The sequence below is a fragment of the Elgaria multicarinata genome, chromosome 5 (genome assembly GCF_023053635.1).
Source record: "Elgaria multicarinata webbii isolate HBS135686 ecotype San Diego chromosome 5, rElgMul1.1.pri, whole genome shotgun sequence".
In the NCBI taxonomy this organism is placed as follows: Eukaryota; Metazoa; Chordata; class Lepidosauria; order Squamata; family Anguidae; genus Elgaria; species Elgaria multicarinata.
Window position 1 is genome coordinate 6,452,198 of NC_086175.1, and position 24,265 is coordinate 6,476,462.

At 43.1% G+C, this 24,265-nt stretch overlaps 2 protein-coding genes across 3 annotated transcripts in view; one reads left to right on the plus strand and one right to left on the minus strand.

Annotated features, from left to right (window-relative positions):
- The window catches only part of GTF2F2 (general transcription factor IIF subunit 2), a 112,373-nt gene extending 100,587 nt beyond the window's left edge, over positions 1-11,786 (minus strand). For both annotated transcript variants that reach the window (XM_063125959.1, XM_063125958.1), the window contains exons 1-3: positions 11,683-11,786; positions 3,273-3,346; positions 752-770 (exon numbers count right to left, since the gene is read on the minus strand). In XM_063125959.1, the coding sequence (XP_062982029.1) occupies positions 752-770; positions 3,273-3,346; positions 11,683-11,748 (159 nt within the window). In that variant the 5' untranslated portion in view covers positions 11,749-11,786. The remainder of the gene's footprint in view (positions 1-751; positions 771-3,272; positions 3,347-11,682) is intronic.
- The window catches only part of TPT1 (tumor protein, translationally-controlled 1), a 225,755-nt gene that overhangs the window by 115,556 nt on the left and 85,934 nt on the right, over positions 1-24,265 (plus strand). The window lies entirely within an intron of this gene.

Below are 24,265 nucleotides of genomic sequence, written 5' to 3' on the forward strand. Positions count from 1 at the left end.
TGCTGAAGTGAAAATTAAAATAAACCTCATTAATTAAGACAGTCTTATAAGTCGATTTAAAGATTCTCTGTACAAGTAATTCTAATTCATTTCAGTGGTCCAGGAGCCAGATCCGTTCAAATTAATGTATGTGAAAATCCACTCTCATCACCACCACCCACTACCACTTCCTATGGCCTCCCTAGCCCACAAGCCTTCATATGTCTTTGGACTCAGCCCAACACAGAGACTGTGTCCTTCTCCTCTTGGGCCCTCCTTTTCCTCAGCTCCCTCATCTGAAAAGAGGGCACAGGCTTGAGGAAAGCAGCTTACTTATTTTCCTATTTTTCAAAGGCTCTTTTCTATTCCATAGAGGCCTTTCTCAGGGCATAGCAAGTAAACAAGATACTTTTTCCAACCAGAAGGCATATGATCACTCAATTGTTACTTACGAACATCAGCTTCCTTTATAGAGAAAGCCTTTGCATTCTATTTGCTACTGCCAATGCTTAAAAAAAAATCTTCTTTTTAAAAAGTTAATTAGCTAAACATTGCAAGAATGTTTTCTGTTGGGCCCAATTAATCATTTGGGTACAACCTGGTGTGGCAACATAGTTGAACATAAGTAAGGGTAGACCTGGTCATCAACCTAGGCAGGAGAACACTCAGACCTTTTTTGTAACAGAATATAATTTTTTAAGGTGTTATATCATGAATTACCATACTACAATGCAGATAATACTTTTCTAATATTTGCATTTTATTTACTTACTTCTGTTCTTCCTTGATTTCTGTGAAACAAAGGATATAATATTTTAATGTTCATATTTCTTTCCCACAACTATTAGTGTACAAGCAATAAATTCTTAAAATGAATGTCAATTACAATACAACTGAGAGGGTTATTATAATGTTGTCAAACCCCAACCCTAAGCAGCAACTTAGACTCTGAGAAGGGGACGACCAGATATGTTGGTCCAGTAGAACCAGTGACAGGAGAGCAGGAAACTAATTCCAGCGTCAAGACTGGGCCTGACCCAGAGCCTGTCTCATACTGAGGAACCTTGAACCAGACACACACATCACGAACTAGGACCTGTACTCCACCCAAAGAATCAACCCCCTCCATGCAAAGAACTGCACCCCCCAAGCCAGCCTATCAAAAGTTTAAGGCTTTGCCCTTCTCCTCAATTACCTCCTTCTTCACGCTCATAACTTCTGCCATTTTTCCTCATAGTTTCTCTTGTACTTCAAATGCAACCATTCTTTTCCCTTGTTTCAAATCTGTAAGCTTTCCTCTCGGATCCCACCGTGCATGTCATCACATGTGACGATCCTGCATTCTCCTAGTGAGAATTCCCCTCCTCTAAGGCCTTTCTCGCCCCAGCAGGAACCTCCTTCTCTCACACACAGTGGGTTTTGCTGCCACCAGGACCATTAAGGCTCAGGCCTAACTCTTTTTACCCTAAAACCGTGTACTGTTCTTTATTACCTCCCTCTTATGTAGCCAAGAGCAAAAGGCATAAGACTTTAGAAACAAAGAAAGGCTTATTAATTACAGTACTAAAGTGTTGAATATTAAAAATAGTAACTCTTAATAGTTCTATCAATATATGTTCTCTCATTCACAGTACGCTAGATCACAATTTCAAATTACTACAGTCCTCTTGCAAAGAAAAATGGCAACGAAACAAGAATCCTTATGGAGTTATAATATAAGTTTAGTCCTGTTATTATTTCAGTTAATGAAAGATGTGATGTGATAAGGAAAGAACATTCAGATTTGGCAAGTCAAATAGAAACTGCTGCTAAAGTATTATACGCAAAATACCGAAAGCCAACAAAAACATCTACTGTAAAGGAATGGATTGTTAATATGTGGGGCTATGTAATAATGACCAATGAGACCCTAAGAAAGGGGCCAAAAATTAGATCTGCTGTAACCAGAAATTCTTATATCCAAAGCTGCAACATTGTTTTAGGCCGTTGTAAGAATAGCTAGTTAATGCTTTTAATTGCCAATTCATTTTGCTTTGTAAGATTTGTAATCCAGGTAGCATTATAGGCAAGGATACATTTGGATAACATGGCCAATATTATATTGTTTAGTGATTATGGATTGTTTATTTTATGGCAGTTTTTCTTTAGTAAACATGGATACTTACATGATATCTGTAATCAAATATGTGCATTTACTAATTACAAAAAATGCTCCTAGGTTGGGGGAATCTTCCAGAACATAACAGCATGTGGTAGAGAGCTGTAGCAGGAAGATGAAATCAGGGCCCCCACTTTGTTCAAGTGGAAGTTCCTTTCCACTTGCACAGAACCTCTTTGGAGCGAAAGGACTGATACTCAGAGACTTGCTAGGACTTGATAATTGAGAAGGACTTGCCAGTAAACTATTATGAGGTCTAAATCTGAAACAAAAGTTTACAGTGTAGAATGCTTCCCTAGGAATATTTAACTTCAATGGGGGAAGATCAATTGGAGATACCACAGTGTCTTCCTGTTTGCAGGAAGCTGCAGGATCTCCTTTCCTTGGAAAAACCATTCCACAATTCACTGTACAGAACTGTGCCATTGTGTTGGAGGCATGAAGTTGGTTCTAACTCTGTGAGCCCAATGGTTTTTCTTAGCAAGAAAATCTCATATCTCCCCTCAGGACAGTTATTCTGATTCATTTGCATAACTGCCTGAACAGTTTCTCCAAATTATCCCAAAATAGTGTTCAACAGCATGTGTACATTTGAAAAATATGCATTAAAATGCATACTTTTGAAAAAATGCACACAAATACACCTTAATCAGTGGGAGAAGAACACGTACACAAATTTTCATGTGAAAAGTCAGAATCTGATCCAGACACGAGTCAGAATGAGCTCTGATTTGGAATTCAGAGAATTTCAGCGAGCCCAGGCTTCACTGATGCGCACATGTCATTCAGGCATGACGGCTGCATACTTATGCCCCTATGCCCTCTCTTTTTTCAGGGATTTGTGGGGAATTTGTGGGGGGGACATTCCCCCCAACTGAATTTCTGTGATTTCCTCCCATTTTTTTATCCAAGCGTTCATATCGGTCTATATAATTATACTCCAAATATAGCAGTGGAGAGAATCATAGAAGACAGAGCAACGGTGATATCAGGTGCATCTCAAATATGAAAGACTTCATGTCAAACAAGTTTAATAGTAATTTTCCACCTTGCCCTGCTCCAAATTACTCACCATCCCCACCCAAGCAAACAAAAGAATCCCTGAGCCAGGAAATGTAAAATTAAATTATCTTACTTGGCAATTCTCAGCTTCCCTACTTCACCTCTTCCCGAAGCTTTATTCCACTGCTGAGACAAGTATTTGGGGACCTAAAAGAAACAGTACATCTCAAGAAAAATATACAAATAGTACAGAAAACAATTTGTAAACCAGCTCCCCACCCCTACTGTTTTTTTAAAAAAGTTATTGTAAGATTGCTTTCTTAAGCAGCAAAGAACAAAGAGTGAATCAACATTACAATGCAGTCACATTTATGTATTTCAAGCAATGCGCTATAACTTCCACTTGGGCTATGGGATTTTCCTTTTCCCCTCTTCACCCCTCCACCTCTCACATTCTCCCCACCAGACGCCAAATATGCTCCATATTTTCTTCCAGTATTTCTTTTGCTATAGGGTACGTCCACCAAAGATGACAAAAATCCCCTCGTTCCCTCTGGCATTTCCAACAATTTAATTACATTTAATCATTTTACCTGTGATTACTGAGATGACATACTGCATTAACAATATTTAGTCACAGGTCTTTCAAACATTAATATTAAGAAACAAATGTGACAGGTTTTCCATAAATAAGTGCATAGGTTCAGAAACTATGTTTAGTACAGAATACAGAGCTTAAGTTGCTATATCTGGGACCATATATAGTCCCAGTTGCTATATCTGGGACCAGATATACAGAATGCACCTTGCCAGCTTTACCAGCTCTTTGTCTGCTTCCAGGTGCAAGTCAAATGCTGTTTTTATACTTCCCAAAAATCTAAATGGTTAGGACTACAATACCTCAAGGAGCCTCTCTGTCCGTACAAAACTTCCCAGGTATTAAGGTCCTTGTCAGGGAAGGACAGCAGGTCTACCCTCAGCCCTTAGTAGATATTGCTATTGGCTCCCCTTTTGTCAGAACAAACAAATTGAGAGTGTTAAATTGCTGGTTTGTAGGGCAAGTGGTCCAGGTTTGCTTGGGCCATATGTTGCTTTAGTAATTGAGCTGCTGAATTTCAATCCCTGGATCAGATCAAATTGAAAGCAAAATCTAAAAAATGGTATGTAATTAAAATACAGTTTTCCCTTTTTTTTATTTAATTAAACTTAATCTGATAACAACTTCAATAGCCATGACATGAAATTTTACCAAAAAAAACCCACAGCGTTTCTACACAGTGCTTTAGCAGAGACTCAAGCTGTTACCCAGGAGAGACTATTGATTCCTGCTTTTGTTACCGGTCCTTGCTATTTCCCCATCTTCCTGCCTGATCATTTGATCCTGCCTATCTGTAACATAAAAATACTTAGCAGTTAGTGAAAAGAGCAGCAAGAGGCCTCAAGTAATTCAGCTTTGATAAGGCAATTAAGGCTTTGATAGAAAGACAGACTAAAAAAATGTGAAGACCAAGATATATTGGTTCCAGAAGTGTATATACAATAAAATTAAGTATGCAGCTAGACTGGAGGACTGTGTGACCTTCTGGAAGTTAGTTACTAATAGTCAGGGCAAAGACCTGATAGTTCCAAATGATTATACAAGTCTCTCTTATAATAGAGACTTTTATAAAGTCTCTAACAGTGGTTAGAGACTTCAGTGGTTTTGGAAACCAGGGTATTAATAACGATAGCGCTTGGCCATCTGTCACTGAAGTGGAGTTGAAAGATTAATCAATTCCCTTGCTATAAAGAATACAGTGAAAATGGTGCCTCATCTGAGCTCCTTAAGAATAACCTGGAATGGTAGGTATCTGTCATTACTAAAGTCTTTGATTCAATAAATATGTCAGATTCTATTGGGTTGGAAAGTCAATATTATAGGTCCTACATACAAAGCAAGAGACCAGACATAGGCCCAATAACAGCCAGCCCATTTCTCTATTCACACACTGGTCAAACTGTATGCAACATTTCTACCTGAAGAACGTGCACTTGGAAATAACATTTTCCTGAAGAACAAGCAGGATTCAGGTCAGGTTTTTCAACAATGAATGAAGTGCTTTATTTTAACCAATATAATTGACAAATAAGAAACAGGCACTTACATGCAGCTTTTACTGAACTAAAGACTGTTTTTGACTCTATAAGTAGGGGATGGATCAAATGCCTTAATACCAATTAGTATTGTAGTAGTTACTTGTAAAAGCACTGACAATGCTTTTACAAGTCAAAAGACCAAGAATATTGGTAATAATGAGAAATACATTCTACTTCTTTTTCTGCTTAATTTTTACATTAATTCTGTTATTGCAGATCTTAAGAATGAGATTGGCACAAAGAAAATTGTCAACCCTAATTTATGCAAATAGCACGCGCTTTTGTGTCACATGCTGAGGTGGGCTCAAGTTACCAATTTAGGGGATTATGGTAAACATGATCAGCTGTGTACAAATTTATTTATTTATTACATTTTTATACCGCCCAACAGCCGAAGCTCTCTGGGCGGTTCACAAAATTAAAACCATAATAAAAAAACCAATAGGTTAAAAGCACAAATACAAAATACAGTATAAAAAGCACAACCAGGATAAAACCACGCAGCAAAATTGATATAAGATTAAAATACAGAGTTAGAACAGTAAAATTTATATTTAAGTTAAAATTAAGTGTTAAAATACTGAAAGAATAAAAAGGTCTTCAGCTGGCGACGAAAGGAGTACAGTGTAGGTGCCAGGCGGACCTCTCTGAGGAGCTCATTCCACAACCGGGGTGCCACAATGGAAAAAGCCCTCCTCCTAGTAGCCACCTGCCTCACTTCCTTTGGCAGGGGCTCATGGAGAAGGGCCCCTGTAGATGATCTTAAGGTCTGGGCAGGTACATATGGGAGGAGGCATTCCTTCAAATAACCTGGCCCCAAACCGTTTAGGGCTTTAAATGTCAACACAAATCAATGTGGCTGCATTTGGTAGAAGGCCCAGGGCATATTATTATTATTGTTGTTGTTGTTGTTTTATTAAAACTATAACATCCCACCTGGCATCTTCCAACATTTAAAAATTACACTTTTAAAAATTATTAATTACATGTATATACCACCCCATAGCCAAAGCTCTCTGGGTGGGTAACAAAGATTAAAACATTGAACATTAAAGAAAACAGATATACAAAATTTAAAAACCATAAAAACATAAAACAGACAACGGGATTGTATCCAGATTTAGGCAGGTCCAACTGGGCCACCCACTACTTCCCAAAGCAGCCCCTGCAGTCCCCTGGAAATGTTACACAGACTTTGCTGAATGGGGTGAGCTGTGGTGCAGGGGGAGAGAGGGTGAACCCCCAAAATAGGGTGGAAGCACCTTCCCTGAGAAAAATCTTTCCATCCACAGAAATCAACCCAATACAGAACAAACTGACCAAGGGGATAGGGGTTAATAGTTAAAACCAAAACACAAAAGCATTAAGTGCCACATGCAACAAAAGACTGCCAAAATAAAATGGTCTTCAACAACTGATGAAACACAGCAATAGACTGCAGTTCATGGGAAAAGGTATTCCATAATCCGGGTGCAGCAACTGAGAAGCCCCCCACCTCCCTCGCAAATGTGCTTCTACCCTGAATGAGACAATGAGACTCACTTGCTGATTTTAGGAAGCGAGCAGGATGATAGGAAAGGAAGAATCTCAAAGTCAGGGGTGGGCAACTTGTGGCCCTACATTGTTATCCTTTTGGCACCCGGTTAAGACTTTTCTCTTTTCCCAGACATTTAACAGCATTTAACAAAGCTAAGTTTGTTTTTTAACGGCCCCCAGAACTGTTGGTTTTAAATGGATACCATTGTTTTTATACTGTTTATGTTTTTGATGGTTTTAAATTTTGTATACTTTTTAACGTTCGCTATTTTTAATTTTTGTAAAGCGCCCAGAGAGCTTCGGCTATGGGGCAGTACATTAATGTAATAATTCAAATCAAACTCCCATCATCCCTAACCATTTGCTATGCTAGTGGTGATGGGATTTGCAGACCAAAACATCTGAAGGGCCAGATATTACCCACCACTGCCCTAAGTCATTTAGGGCTTTAAAGCTATCACCAACAGTTTGAATTTAAAAAATCAAACAAGTAATACCTTGCTATCTGGATATTCATTTTTCTGAAAATGAGTGGCTGGAAAGAACGCCAATCCACTGACTGAAGACCAACCCACCAATTAAAACAAGCTGCTTGGCAATTTAAGACTGAGACAGGGGACTTCACACAGGGGAAAATCACATTTGCTTATCGTCACTTCTCCACCCACGCGTTTGTCCCTCATTACTTCCTCTTTTGAAAGAGAAAGTAAACAACTTGCACCTGACCCATTCAGTGGGCCATTTTGATCCCGCTGCTTCTCTTGCACACAGCAGGACATAGCAGCAACTTCCATCATTAAAAATAACTTGGACTTAATGGGGTGTTTTTTTGTTGCACAGAGAAGGCTACAAGGGGCGGGAGGCACGGAGAAGGCAGACGACAACATGAGAGGCACCCCGCAAAAATCCGTGAGTGCCCAGTAACGAGCGCGCAATAAAACACTCATCTGATGGAGCTCTGAGTGGCTAATACAGTCTTACAGGTTCTCCCAAGCATATTTCCTGGTACAAAGCCTGTAGTGACTTTCCTTCAAAACAGATTGAAGGATGCAGCAAACAAATCCACCTACCTGTTAGCCAATATGAAATCATCTGCATGCTATTGCAGGATTAAAATTCCAATCATGACTAGGAAAGTTATGAAAAGATAACCGATTAGAAAAGCACCAACACTACTCTTGCTCCAGCAACAGAGATCTGCAAGAGACTTCAAGTACTTAAGAGTAGGGCATGCTAACCCAGCACAGGTAGTTCCCAGTTGGGAGAGTGGGGTGGGGACAAATGAGCAAACAAAATTGTGGGTTTTCATGATCCACATATTTCTAAATATCTGGACAAAGCAATAAAAATACATTTCCCTCAAGAAGTTTCTACCAGGTTGCTGCCTGGAAGTGACATATATTAACAATCCCGTATTTTAACAATCCTTCATTTTCATTGTTTTTAACCTTCAATTAATTTGAATACTTTTAAACCTAATTCAGGCTGAAGGCTAAAACTAGTTTAAAACTCAGAAGCTAACTGAAAACACTGTATACCTTCCTTGGCAGTTTTGAAAAAAGACAGTCACCTGAAACTAGTTTTAAACTTCTTAATTTCTAGGAATAGAGGAACCAGGGCTCTCAAGTCTTCCAGGAAGCTCTTCCTTCACCCCAGTACCATACTGGAGTATGGAGGGTAGGGTGTGATTACTTAATGGCAAGGAAAATGCTTTGTGCACAATACATTTTTGCAAGTCTCAGTTGATACTTTCAAGGCCAAGCCTTGACATGAATTAAGCCTGGCTGAACAGACACTGCAGGGATTCTTTTTGCGGGTGCCTCTGCAGGGATTCTTTTAGAGCCAGTAGTTTCAAAGTATATAAATATAATAATTCAAATCAAACTCCCGTCATCCCTAATCATTTGCTATGCTAGTGGTGATGGGATTTGCAGACCAAAACATCTGAAGGGCCAGATATTACCCACCACTGCCCTAAGTTTTTAAAACCAGGGTGGTTTTGCGCATTCAACAGAGTTCTTGGGAAGCAGCTAAACATTTCAGCAGTGTGGAGCTGCACAAGGTTTCTCAGTGATCCAGAAGACTCTACCACTTGAGGCACTGAGGATCAGAACCAGATTTCAGGAGAACAGTAATTTAAAGAGACAGTTACTACCAAGCTTTGCAAGTAAACCTCTTATAATGAATGAACTTAGTCTTTCCTCAGTATTGCCATCCACACACTGCCTACAGCTGTTCTTTATGTCTAGAATTCCCTCCCAGAAGCCTATGTGGAAACATATTTATCTCTCTCACCTTCATACCTCTCCACAAAATGCACTTTTTCCAATAAACCTTTGGTTTAACCCCTCAGTCTTCATTCCCTATTGAAACTATAACTAGATCGCCTTCTCCCATATAGTCCGCCCCGCACACTCAGATCCTCTGGGGTGAACTTACTTCAGTCAGCTAAAACTAGGCTGACATCAGTTTCCCAGAGGACCTTTTCTTCTGTTGCCCCCAGATTGTGGAATGGCCTGCCAGAGGAGATTCGTAAAATTAACTCTCTGTGTGATTTTAAGGCAGCTTTAAAGACTAGCCTTTTCCGGCAGGCCTATCCAGATCAATGTAAAATCAAGAATTTTTAAGATGTATTGATTCCTGTTCTAATGTTGTTCCCTGCCTTGATCCAAAGGGAGAGGTGGGTAAGAAATAAATAATTTATTATTATTATTATTATTATTATTATTATTATTATTATTATATCTAAGTTTCTTTAACTGAATTCAGGCCTTTTCCTAATCTTCCGCACATAAAAATATAAAGGTTGTTCATATGGACACTGCACACATGTTGTTGGGAAGTGGTCACAGCTCCCCACTAATAGGTACACCCCCAACCATAATATAGAGATCCTCAATACGGGGTGGGTGGGGGTGGAAGGGACTGGTCGGACCAGAATCCCACCTTGCATGGAAGATCGCTATGCTCGTCTATCACTATTCACATGCAATGAACACCTGTGGCCTTCACCTTATGTTCTATATGGGTGGGTGTTTGTGTGCGTACGTGCATGTGCATGTGTGCATGTGTAGGAGTTCACTTGAACCCCTTTAAAAGTTTCATGGATTAGACGCAAGGCCCACCTAGCCCAGGAGTGGGCAAACTTCAGGTGTGAAGTTCCAAGGCAGGCAGCCCAATAAGGGCCAGATAGCCTCAAGCCCCAACCACCAATCATTTGGTGGCTTCCTGGCTTTTGTGCAGTTTTTTCCCCAATCTAAAAGGTTGAAGCGCTTCATGCAAGGCTTAGTTACTCACAGCAAGAACTTTAACTATAATACGCTGTCATATTTATTTTGTATTTATGGCCCCACTCCTTTTGCCCTCATACCTGCCCCACACTGGAATACAGCCCCTGAGAGCTCTTCCAAATTTGAATTCGGCCCTCAGGCTAAAGTAAGCTATCCATTGCTATAGCAATACTACGAGAAGGTTCTTGGAATTGTTGTAGATCACAAGCTGAATATAAGCCGACAGTGTGATATGGCTGCAAGAAAGGCCAATGCTATTTGGGGCTGCATTAATAGACGTATAGCTTCCAAATCACGTGAGGTACTGGTTCCTCTCTATTTGGCCCTGGTTAGGCCTCATCTAGAGTATTGCGTCCAGTTCTGGGCTCCACAATTCAAGAAGGACACAGACAAGCTGGAGCGTGTTCAGAGGAGGGCAGCCAGGATGATCAGGGGTCTGGAAACAAAGCCCTTTGAAGAGAGACTGAAAGAACTGGGCATGTTTAGCCTGGAGAAGAGAAGATTGAGGGGAGAAATGAGAGCACTCTTCAAATACTTAAAAGGTTGTCACACAGAGGAGGGCCAAGATCTCTTCTCAATCCTCCCAGAGTGCAGGACACAGAATAATGGGCTCAAGTTAAAGGAAGCCAGATTCCAGCTGGACATCAGGAAAAACTTCCTGAGTGTTGGAGCAGTACGACAATAGAATCAGTTACCTAGGGAGGTTGTGGGCTCTCCCACACTAGAGGCCTTCAAGAGGCAGCTGGACAACCATCTGTCAGGGATGCTTTAGGGTGGATTCCTGCATTGAGCAGGGGGTTGGACTCGATGGCCTTGTAGGCCCCTTCCAACTCTGCTATTCTATGATTCTATGATCTAGTCCAGTATCCTTTTACTCACCATGGCAAACCGCAAAGCCCACAAGGAGGGTAGCAAGGCACCAGCCCTACTCTACCTTACCCCCACCCCATTGTTTTTTCCTCTGCATTAGGTATCCAGAGGCAGTAGGAATTCCAAGCAGCCTTCCCCCAGACTGGTGCTCACCCGATCTTTTGGACTGAAACTCCCAGGATTCATGCTGACTTGGACTGATGGAAGTTGACATCCAAAACATCTGGAGGGCACTTGGTTGGAAAAGGCTGGTGACTAACATCTGTCGGCACTGCACAAATCAGTCTAATCTCTTTTCGAAGCTTCCTAAACCAATAGCCACCGCCACATCTTGCGGCAGTGCGTACATTAATTATTAATACATTAATATATATATATATATTAATATATTAATCATATATTAATTATTGTGAACTACTTTCTTTTTGTCTGTTCGAAACCTTTCACCAACGAGCTTCATCTGATGATATTAAGTTGTAATGTTATAAGGGGGAGCTTCTCTGCGCCCACTTTCAGCCTGCCACCCCCCCCACCCCGTGTCTTTCTCCTCCTCCTCACCCGCAGCCACTCCTTTAGGGGCGCCCTGGAGCTCCTGCCTGGCTTGTGGCTTTGTACAGCGCCGCGCACGCCGACCCCGCCGCCCTCAGCAACAGGAGGACAGCCTCTGGGTTACGGCCACGGCTCCCCGGCGTTCCGCCTCGGCCCCCTCACCTTGACGAGCCACATGCCCGTGTTCTGCTTGGCCCCGGTCAAGTCCAGCTCCCCCTTGTCGCTCATGGCGGCGCTCGTGGTCTCGGCGAGCTGCGGGGCGACGGAGCCGGAATCGGGCCTGCGCGCGGATCGACGGCGGCCTAGGGCGGCCAAAAGGGCTCCCCTGCCCCGCAAACGCGTTACTGGCTGCGCGCGCAAATAGTGGCTGTCCCGGGAGGCGGGGCCGGAGCGGGCCTGTCACTCTGACGGCTTGACCTGACCTGCTGCAAGGCGGGAATAAAGGGCTTCATCGCAGCAGCGTTATACTGTGCAATTATCACTGCGAATGGCATGCAAAAGGCTCGTGCATCCTGCCTTAATGGTGCAATGAAAGGCTGCCAGGCGGAGGGAGGCGTTTATCTGCAGAAAATGGCTCCATGCAGGAAACATTTTGCAAAGGACTCTGTCCCTTTGGAAGATTTATTTATTACATTAATATACGCCTTTTTTCCTCCAAGGAACCCCAAGGCGGCGTAAGGAACCCCTCCTCCACCCCAAAGGAAGTGAGGCAGGTGGCTACTAAGAGCAGGGTCTTCTCCGCTTTGGCACCCCGGCTGTGGAAAGAGCTCCCCAGAGAGGTTTGCCTGACGTCTACACTGTACTCCTTTCGTTGCCAGCTGAAGACCTTTTTATTCTCTCAGTATTTTAACACCTAAATTTAAACTTTGCTGTTTTAATTCTGTATTTTAATCCCATATCAATTTCTGCTGTGTGGTTTTATCCTGGTTGTGCTGTTTATATTGTATTTCGTATTTGGGTTTTTAGCTTGTTGGATGTTTTATTATGTTCCTAATGGTTTAAATTTTTGTGAACCGCCCAGAGAGCTTCAGCTATTGGGCGGTATAAAAATGCAATAAATAAATAAATACATTTTTATCCTCACAACAACCCTGTGAGGTGGGTTGGGTTGAGAGTCTGTGACTGGCCCGGGGACTAGAACCCGGAACTCCCGACTCCCAGTCCGACACTTTAATTCTTTATTCACATGTGCTTACTTAATATAGCACTACTGCTTAGCATGTGTTTACCATTTCGGAGTGTTCAAAGCATTCTATACAATGAGCTTTATCACACCAGCTTATACTGTGCAATCACTGTGAATTTCATGCAAAGGACTCAGAAGTTTTCCACCTTATAATCTGCTTTGATTGTGAAGGACTCCCATGAAAGGCTGCCAGGTGGAGGGAGGCGTTTATCTGTTGGCAGCTGCAGAAAATGGCTCGATGCAGGAAACGTTTTGCAAAGGACACTGTCCTTTTAGAAGATTTATTACATTTATATCCGCCTTTTTCCCTCCAAGGAACCCCAAAGCTGTGTACATAATCCTCCTCCTCCCCATTTTATCCTCACAACAACAACCCTGTGAGGTAGGTTGGGCTGAGTCTGTGACTAGCCTAAAGTCACCCAGTGGGTTTCCATGGCCGAGTGGGGACTAGAACCCAGAACTCCCGACTCCCAGTCCGACACTTTAATTCTTTATTCACGTGTGCTTACCTAATACAGCACTACTACTTATCATGCATTTACCATTTCGGAGCATTCAAAGCATTCTATAAATGAGCTTTATCACAGCAGCGTTATACTGTGCAATCACTGCGAATTGTATGCAAAGGACTCAGAAGTTTTCCATCTTATAATCTGTTTTGATTGTGAAGTACTCCCATGCATCCTGCCTTAATTGTGCAATAAAGCCAAAAGATTCGCCGTATTTAGCCCCTACTTTTTGAGCATATCTTCCGAGCCGCCGCTGGGGTGTAGGAGCAGGATTTTGCTTACATCTGCGTAAGCTTTAAAGATAAAGACACCAAAGTTGGCACAGTAATATATATTAGAGAGAGTTTAAGCATACCACATTTGAATTGAATTGGGTCATCTGTTGATTTTTTTACATTTCCCCCCTTAAACTCACTTCCTGGTATGCAAAGGATCGCTGTCGCCCGGTAGCACAAACAACAACAACGAAAGCTTAGCGCTACGGGGATAATCCAAGGGAAGGAGGTCCGTGGGATGAAGCTAATTATTTTACAACAACTCTGCAAGATATTCAGACATTATCGCCATCTTGCTGATGAGAGTTTGGGGGGCTTGCTTGGTATTTTCATGCAGAGTCGAGATTTAAATCACAGTCTCGTACATTGCAATCATAAATGTATTGACTCAGATGTAAATCCTGCTGAGTTCAATGGGGGCTTACTCCCACATAAGTAGCCTCACAGTGCAATCCGGTGCATGGCTTCTTGGGAGTGAGTCCCACTGTGTTCAGTGAGCCTTACTTCCATTTAAGAATGCATAGGAGTAACCCCCAGCATTGCATTCAGTGAGACTTACCTCTGAGTAGACATGCATAGAATTGTGCTGATTGTCTACTATACTGCAGTTGCAATCTGGAGGATGGTGTTAGGCTGCAGTCATGTAATGCTAGGGCGACCCTAGGAAAAGGAGGACAGGGCTCCTGTATCTTTAACAGTTGTATTGAAAAGGGAATTTCAGCAGGTGTCATTTGTATATATAGAGAACCTGGTGAAATTTCCTCTTCATCACAATAGTTAAAGCTGCAGGTGCCCTGCCCTCTTTTGAATCTGGTCACTCTAGTAGTATAGCTCCTGGACTTTAACTGTGGTGATGAAGATGAAATTTCACCAGGTTCTCCATATATACAAATGACACCTGCTGAAATTCCCTTTTCAACACAACTGTTAAAGATACAGGAGCCCTGTCTTCCTTTTCATAGGGTCACCCTATGTAACGCTTGATACTGGGAGGGACTTGTGAGCACATGGAATAATTGTGCACCACACAGAATAGCGCCTTCTGAGTGCCACCTTTTTAGCTCCAGGCTCTGACCTCATCAGACTTCACACTGACCCACCTAGGTCTGCCATTCTACCCCACTAAGTTATCAGAATTTGTCTCTTTTGGCAACCCTATGAACTGTGAAGACCACTAATATTGTATAGGGCAGGAGTGGCAGAAAGTAGTTCGGTGGTAAGCCTGTGTGTGTGTGAGTGAGAGAGAGAGAGAGAGAGCGCGCACTCAGGTGAAGTGAAGGCACATGCAGTGGTACAGCTAAGGTTGGGCCCTGGGGCCAAAGGATAGGGCCCCAAAGCCAAGCAGGAGCAGAGGGAAATTACCACCCAGAGAGCAGCAGGTGATGAAAACAGCACAAGAAAACTATTTTATTTCTGTAGTCTTGGTGGTGCTATGTTTTAAGTGAGTTTAAAATGCAAAACAGCACATGCTTAAGAGCATTTTTTTAATCACAGTACACAAACAGTTGTCGTAACCTAACATATCAGGAATGTAGACGCAGTTGTAAAGGTTTGGAATGTGTGAGAAAATAAATGTTAGCTGTGTGCTTCGCAGCTGAAGCCCCCCCCCCCCTTTAAGTCCAGGATCTAAAATTGCCTAGTTTGAAAACTGGGTGGGGGAAATTAATATGATTTCCTCAATACATTAACCCCCTTCATGGGGGGTAATTATGCAATTACTGGGGCAAGAAGATCCACGGTTGAGGTCGCATGGCTTCCCCCATCCTCTGCCCACACAGGTATGGATGTCTGCGGCGGTAAAGCCTATGTGCACAGACCAAACCCCGAGTTTTGTGCAGCCACCTGCAAGTATGCCCCCAGTTATGCCCCCCACACACACACATTCTCAAATCCCCTCCAAAACTATGTCAATTTCTTTGGTGCTGTTTTGTATCACAAACCCCAAGTTTGTGCTACTATCCCAAGCATCAAATGACATACACAGAAATTGCTGTTGTTGTTCTTGCTGCCATGGCTGATGTTGTATAATAAATCTTAAAGCCACAAGATGCTTTATTGGCTTTGCTGCCAAAGCTCCTCCTCCGGATCGCCTCTAAAATTGTTGCTTTTCAAGTCACAAATGAACATGTTCAGAGAAGTTTGTGACCTGAAAGGATGCCACAGGAAGCATCCAATACTCTCCTGTGCCTGGATGGCCTTAGGCAAGCCATGGTTCTCTCAGCTTCAGCCCCCCTCCCTTCATCTGCAATATGTGGGTAAGAATACTGACCTATCTTACAGGGTTGTTGTAAGAATTACAAGATAAATGTTTGTGAAGTATTCTGTCTGAACACTCTTAGGTGCTATAAAACTGATTAATCATTAAAACTGATAATGACTTGTCTGTCCCAACTGCTTCTCAAACACTGAGGTTACTGTTGAACATGGTGAATTGATCGAATACAAAAGAGGGCAGGGCTCCTGCAGCTTTAACTGTTCTGATGAAGAGGGAATTTTATTTGTTTATTTTATTTATTACATTTATACCCTACAGCCGAAGCTCTTTGGGCGGTTTACAACAGTTGAACAATTTCACAAGGTGCTGCATGCATACAAATGACACCTGCTGACATTCCCTTTTCTATACAATTGTTAAAGATACAGGAGCCCTGTCCCCCTTTCCATACGGTCACCCTACGTGCATTTTCACTAGTACTTTACTAATAGAACTACTATAAAGACATGGCTCTAGGAGTATAGGCTTCTCAAGTATGTAACTGCAGTCTGATGTTGAATTAATTCACATTACTTATGGTTGGAAGGCTTAACATAAACCCACAATATCCCAAGAGAACTCCCATTAAAGAGCTTTTGTAGTTGTTTCCTGAGCAACAGAGTAATCACATTTCTTACATTAAATAAATGTCAATTAATAACTAATCAGTAACTGAATTTTCAGTTGGGATACCCAAAGAAGCTTTTGCTAGAAACTTGTAGAAAAAAACTGGTTCCTAGTTATCCAGTTTTGGTGCATCACTAATGTCATGGCTATAAAAACACCCCACTCCACCCCTCTCTCTCCTGATGATACACTATTGTTGACAGCTATTCAGGCATTTCCTGGTTTAGCTCCCAAAATTATGCTGCGTGTCAGCTGGAAATGGCCTAATGTTTATACACAGGATGGAAATCAGGCTATGAAATCTTGTCTGTCAAGCCTGAAATTTGATGTGTTAGAAAAATCTCCTCCACAACAATGATTTACATATTTATTTATTTATTGCATTTTTATTCCGGCCAATAGCTGAAGCTCCCTCACCCCTCAAGTTTCCAGAATTATAACTCTTAGAAAAAGTCTGCTGGCTCTTTTTCCTACAGCAATTATCATATATCAGGAAATTAAAACATTAGGTGGAAGTAGCCATTTTAAAGAAACAGCTTAATTGTTTAGGAATAGGATGAGGAAGAATAAAAGCACTTCATAGCTTACCTCCGTTGCTTTTGTAAAACACTTCAGAAACCCTATGCTCTTAGGCATTAAAAACTAGCTCTCTCCTCTACCCATTATAGCAGGAATTGGGAACCTGTGGCCCTCCAGGGACTTGTCTATTCAACCTACATACCCTGCTTTGGCTGCATAGCTGCGCCCCATTGTGTAAATGACGCAGCCCCAACTTGCAGCCACATCAAAGTTTTCCCCGCGAAACTGCACTTTTTCGAAGTGTCATTTTACTGCGATTTTTTCAATTGCTCTGATGTTGTTTCTTCTTCTATCAGTGGTGACTTCAGTTCAGGTTGTTAAAATGGATGTGGCTCTATGTGGATCTCAGTGCAAGGTAAGCGCAGGAATGCAGGGCCGGGGCAGGCCTGACACACCAAATGGCCACCATGGTGATGTTAAGGGGAAGGAAAGTAAGGGCAGTTCATATTAAATGAAGGCCTTGTCCCATTAAATCAACTGTACTAGGGTGACCATAAGAAAAGGAGGATAGGGCTCCTGTATCTTTAACAGTTGTAGAGAAAAGGGATTTTCAGCAGGTGTCATTTGTATGCATACAGCACCTGGTGAAATTCCCTCTTCACAACAGTTAAAGCTGCAGGTGCCCTCCTCTCTTTTGTATCTGGTCAAGAGGGCAGGACTCCTGCAGCTTTAACTGTTATGGTGAAAACAAAATTTCACCAGGTGCTACATGCATTCAAATGACACTTGCTGAAATTCCCTTTTCTATGCAACTGTTAAAGATGCAGGAGCCCTGTCCTCCTTTCCATATGGTCACCCTAACTGTACTAGCACAGCTTTTAAAGCTGCGCAGAGTTGCAAGGGGGGAAAAGGGTTTGGTGTTGCTTTTCAAGTCACAAATGAACATGTTCAGAGAAGTTTGTGACCTGAAAGGATGCCACAGGAAGCATCCAATACTCTCCTGTGCCTGGATGGCCTTAGGCAAGCCATGGTTCTCTCAGCTTCAGCCCCCCTCCCTTCATCTGCAATATGTGGGTAAGAATACTGACCTATCTTACAGGGTTTGCTCTGATCCTTCGGTTTGCTCCCTATTCCTGCTGTCTGACAACGGCGCTGTGGGTTTTTCTGGCCAGACAGCCCACACTCCCTTCTGCTGTGTGGCTCTATTGATTCTGCCTCACAGCAGCGATGCTGCGGGGTTTTGAGGGAATCAGCAAGCAAAGAGGCAGTCATAGGCGTGCGCAGCACATTTCATTAGGGGGTTCAGCCAGGGATTTTTTTTAAGGTAAACATTGATTAAATATACAGTAATAAAGGACTTTTTTTTTCATTCATCAAACAAACAAAATAAACGAAAACTGAAGTAAACTATTTTTTTTAATTAACAAGTAATCTGTACTTTAAAAATACACATTTTAAAATGGAGACTCTGAATACTATTTTTTTGCTGTAGTGATAACCAGGCATTTATAAAGATACAGTCAATTTTCACCATCTTTAAATTTAATCAGATAATGACCTAATCCAAACTTACTAAAACAGATTCACATTTAAAACAGATTCTATCACATTAACAACGAGTGTCATCTTAAGTTCCAGCACCATACAGAGAATACACCATACATCAAATGCCCTAATAATGATTTTAAAAGATTGCCCTGTGTGCTGCTGAGCAAAGAATTTGGAATGAGGTCCAGGAGAGAGACTTCTGGGGTATAGTGAGGACGAGGGGTGGCTGCGAGCCTAGCGTAAGAGAGGGCTGGCTGGCAAGATTTGGAAAACTTGGGGGAGTGAAGGAGATCTGGAACTAGGGGCATCTCTGGAAGGCCGCGAAGGGGCTATTGGCAGAAGACAGGAGATGAAGGAGAAAAGAGAGGATGGGAAACCGTCACAAGGGCACATCAGTCTTCTTTACTGATCAATTGTAAGCCGCTCCGGGAGACTTTTAGGCTGAGGTGCGGGGATAAAAATACTAGGGGTGTGATCCGCTCCGATTAGGAGCGTAGGAGCAGTAGCGGATTGGCCTGCTCCGCCTTACCCAGAGGCGGAGTAGGAGCAGACCGCGGACCCCTAGAAGCAAGGTGAAGAGAAGCGACCATTTTTCGGAGCTCCTAGTTCAGGCGGAGCGCTTCGGTCGCCATCTTGAAAACATTTCGCCATAGGATTGCATTGCAGCAAATAATCGCGCATAACTAGGTTGTTTTTGAAGCTATCGTTCTGGAAATTCTTGTGCTCAGAGAGTCGTGGATGGGGGTCATTTTGAGACCACTCTCACCTCTCTGCGTCGTGTGGGTCCCGTGCTATATTTTTTTGAAAATCGGGTCAACCGCGCGGCTCAAACGGCGTTTTCGGCTTTTCGCCCATAGGATTGCATTGAGGGAAAGAATCGGGGATAACTGGGGGGGTTTAAGCTATCGTTCTGAAAATTCTTGTGCACAGAGAGTCGTGGATGGGGGTCATTTTGAGACTACTCTCAACTTTCTGCGTCGTACGGGTCGCGCGCTAGAAGTTTTTAAAAAATCGGCGGGAAAAATACCTTTTTCAAAGGGCTGAGGGGCAGAGTCAGCTCCTGGTCATGATGATCCCAAAGTTAGAGGAGGGCATAGGCAAAACAGGTAACTTGGGATTCTGGGAAACTTCTCTTTCTTCATCTGAACGGGCTTTTCCCCGTGTTTTTTAACACAGTAGCCCCACCAAATGCACAAACACAACCTGAAATCATATACTAAGCCAAGAATAAGAGATAGAAACACAGCACTGCTCCCCACCCTAACTTTGGGGAACAACTGAAAAGATGTGGTGCAAGGGGATGAGCTCCCCTAGGGCATCTCATTGTGGACGTGCCCCCACTCTCTCCTGCACTGGAAGGCCATTAGAGCCTTCCAAAGAGAGTAAAACGGTGGAGCAATGCCTATCATGAGTTGAAGTGAATGTTCACTTTTTAGTGGTGGAGCGATGCCTGTTATGAGTTGAAGTGAGCGTTTACTTCTTAATCTCAGAGCTGTTGGTGGCTGTCTTGAGTTGAACTGGCAGCTGCTTCCCCCTCCCCCGGGCACGTCCCCCTATTGCTGGTAAAAGACAGATATAACCTTTTTTTAAAAAAACTTCTTGCTGTTTATTGAGCAACACTGCTGCTTTTAATTCCACCCCTCCTTTGTTTATTTATTTGTTTATTTATTCCATTTTATATGCATTACTGGCTTATCCTTGGCTCACTTCCTTATGCCCCCAGAAATGCCAGCTGCATGCCTGCCTGCCTTCCCTCCCTCCTCCCCTGCCCACCTCGCAGGGATGTTGTGTGTGTGTGGCTTTGACTCAGGGGAGAAGTCCTTCCTGCGCTCACTTGGAGTTTTGGAAGTTCCAAATTTTGCAGGTTTAAGCCCCGCCAAAAAACGGGATGATGGGACTGCCTTGAGTCTCGGCGTGCGTATGTATCCCTGGATAAGCTGTCATGGTGGTGAGTTTGAGGGGTTTTTTTAACGTGCAAATTGACGGAGCTTTTGGAAAGGGGTGTGAATGGGTGTTGGATTTTCATAAATTCCCCAAAAAATCAGGGGATGATGGGACTGCCTTGAGTCTCGGCGTGCGTATGTATCCCTGGATAAGCTTTCATGGTGGCGAGTTTGAGGTTTCTAACGTGCAAATTGACGGAGCTATGGAAAGGGGTGTGAAAGGGGTGCCCGATTTTCAAAAATTCCCCAAAAATCAGGGGATGATAGGATTGCTTTGAAACTTGGCGTGCGTGTGTATACCCCCATGAGGTGTCATGGTGCCAAACGTGAGGTTTCTAACTTGAACAGAAAAAAAGTTGTATAATTTTTTAGCTTTCAATGCAAGCCTATGGGGGGGGGGGGAAACGGAGCTCTGGATCCGGATCCGGAGCTCCGAGCGGAGCGGAGCGGAAGTGGGCGGGGCGGGGGCGGGGCGGAGCGGCCCGATCCGGAAAATGGCGGATCTGCAAGTGAAGCGGAGCAGGGGGTCCGTGCACACCCCTAAAAAATACTCTAAATAAAAATACTCTAAATAAAATAAGGGCAGAAGAAGAGGATTGGCGTAGGGGGAGCCCTGGGGAAAGAAGAGAGAGAAATGCCCCTATGTGTGGGGTAGAAGAGGGAGAGAGGGTGCAGACAGGAGAGGTATGAGTGTCCTGGAGGGGAAAGGAAACAGAGGTAATGTTTAGCCTTGAGGAGAAGCCTGAGGGGAGACATGATAACACTCCTCAAATACTTGAAAGATTGACACACACAGGAGGGCCAGGATCTCTTCTCGATCATCCCAGAGTGCAGGACACGGAATAATGGGCTCAAGTTACAGGAAGTCAGATTCCGGCTGGACATCAGGAAAAACTTCCTGACTGTTAGAGCAGTATGACAGTAGAACCAGTTACCTAGGAAGGTTGTGGGCTCTCCCACACTAGAGACATTCAAGAAGCAGCTGGACAACCACCTGTCAGAGATGCTTTAAGGTGGATTCCTACATTGAGCAGGGGGTTCGACTTGATGGCCTTATAGACCTCTTCCAACTCTATTATTCTATGATTCTATGAAAACAGTAGTGTAGATCCTGCCTGAGACACCTGGGCCCTGTACACCTAGGAAACCCAATGCATGTTGTTCAGTATCTAAATTATAGCCGGCTCTTGCCAGGGCTGGCCCAAGACATTTTGCTGTCCAAAGCAGAATAGTCCTTTGCCTCCACTCATCTTCAATTGATGGGTCATCCCCCCCACAACTGGTTAATTATTTAGGTGGGGGGGGGGGTTAAGTGAAAGATGACGACGAAGAGAAAGAGTATGAAAAAGGCAAAAATAGTTAGATATTGGGAGTGAGTGATAAGTACAGTAGCTTAGATGGCTTTAAAAAGGAATTCAATATAGTTATGGAAGAGAAGGAATCTGTGAACAGCTACTAGTCATGACGGCAACATGGAACACCCTATACGCATTTACCTGGGATTAAGTCTCACTGAAATCAATGATTACTAGACAACTCCAGGATTGCACTGCAAAGACTTATAGAGTGATCCTACACCTGCTTCCTCAGAAGAAAGCCCAACCAATTTCAATGAGACTATCCCCTGACTGGACTCTGTATTTTGGTGCTTTTTGGGGGGTAACTTTAGTGCCAATTACACTCTGATATTCTATGTTTTGCTTTTGTGCAGACGTAAGCCACCTTGAGACCAACCTATACAGGCCATATACATATATAAAAAGCAACTAGGGTTGCAATCTTCATGCCACTCTTCCCTTTTTTAATACGTCCTCTTTTATTTGTCCATAGGAACCTTAACACACTAGAGGCCTTCAAGAGGCAGCTGGACAAGTATCTGTGGGGGATGCTTTAGGGTGGATTCCTGCATTGAGCAGGGGGTTGGACTCGATGGCCTTGTAGGCCCCTTCCAACTTTGCTATTCTATGATTCTATGATATATTGTTACCATCCTTGGGCTCAATTCTCTGCCTGTTCAGACAGAAAAAAAGTCCTACAACTTCCAGAATGCCCAAGCCATCTATGCTGGCTGGGACATGCTGGGAGCTGTAGGACTTTTTCTGTCTATAGGACTGCACCCTAACTCAACCTAACTTCGCAAAAGCACAAGCTCCTGGACCTAGTTCTAACCTTAACCCTAAAAAGAGCCCTGTGCAACCCCATGCATGTCTACTCAGAAGTAAACATGCTGGCTGGGACATGCTGGGAGCTGTAGGCCTTTTTCTGTCTATAGGATTGCACCCTAACTCAAGCTGACTTCTCTTGGACCTAGTTCTAACCTTAACCCTAAATAGAGCCCTGTGCAACCCCATGCATGTCTACTCAGAAGTAAACATGCTGGCTGGGACATGCTGGGAGCTGTAGGACTTTTTCTGTCTCCAAATCATCCCCCCAAGTCAAAGAAAACTACAGCCACCCCCACTACAAACATGCATTCATTCAGTCAAACAACCAGGCATCCCATTCAGACATCAATACACTCACACTGTCAGCACACGTGTGCATGCACACGCATCCCTCACTCCAAAAACACACATGCATGCACAAGAGCTTCGGCTATTGGGCGGTATAAAAATGTAATAATAAAAAATAAATAAATAAAAATAAATAAATAAAAAAAACCTCCCATCATGCCTGCCCATTGGCAATGCTGACTGAGCTGATCGGAGTTGGACTCCAACGACATCTGGAGGGTTACAGGTTCCCCACGCCTGCTTTAGAACTAAGAGCAGACAGTGCAGAAAAAGGTTTCAATGGCACTGCTTAACGCAGGAGAGCAGCGGAAGGCAGCACAGCCACAGTGCCGATGTGCAGACTTAAGCTCTGCCAAAAGTTCTATTGTCATAGCAATCTCTGTTCGCTCGCAATGTAAGAAATGTCTGTGATCCAAAGCGCTGTGGGCACAGAGGTCTTCAACTTCGCCCTTTCAGTCGTAACCCCGAGGGTGCCCTCCGAAGCAGCACCTGACAAAGCAGAGGGGTTAATTCTAGAAAGAAAATCCAGACAACCATTTCCTGTGGGGATGCTGAAGCACTTTGTCTGAAAAAGGGCCTCTCTGGATCCTAGTAAATAAATATATTCTCAGTAGCTTGGAAAGAATTTGAATTGACTTTGATGTCAGTCCATGTGGAGGCAGATTTTTTGTGGGCATGTAAACCTATCACAAACTTCAAAGTGTGGAGCTGAAAATATTACTTTGACTGTGGCTGCCCATTAGTGTGACTCCATTTGTTCCTACTGTTCTCTTATTCCATGCAGATTTTTTAAAGACACTTTTAGGAGAAGCCTCTGCGATTTTTAATTGCTTGCTAGAGAAACAAACAGCATCTGACCCATGCGGTCTGATGCATTAATAGCTCTCCAGATGCCTTCTGCTAGCAAGAGAATCTCCCCTCCCGTGGTTGCTAGGGAGACAATGCGCCTGTCTCATGCTGCCTGACACCAGGTTTTGGCAGCCTTGACTGGTTTTGTTCCCTTTGAGACCTACTAAAATCCCAGGCAAGGCTTCAACACTTTTTAGGTAGGTGAACTCGGCTGTAATTCTGGAATGTTAATAAGCAGTTTGATACTGAGCAGGGTACTGCAGTTTCCACAGACAAAAGCATGTAAGAACCAAAGACTATGTGTACTCATTACCCGAAGGATTGTGTTATTTTATTTTTATTTATTATATTTTTAATTGCACATTATCTTGTTGCTGGAGGAAGAGGATCCAATGTTCTCTCCAGTGCTAGCGCTTCATCTGTAAGGAATAAATTGCTCACTTCTCCCGGTATCCAACCACATCCAAGACATCACTAGTGACAACTGAAACAAGCACCACATCCACGCCGTGTTGAGGGGTT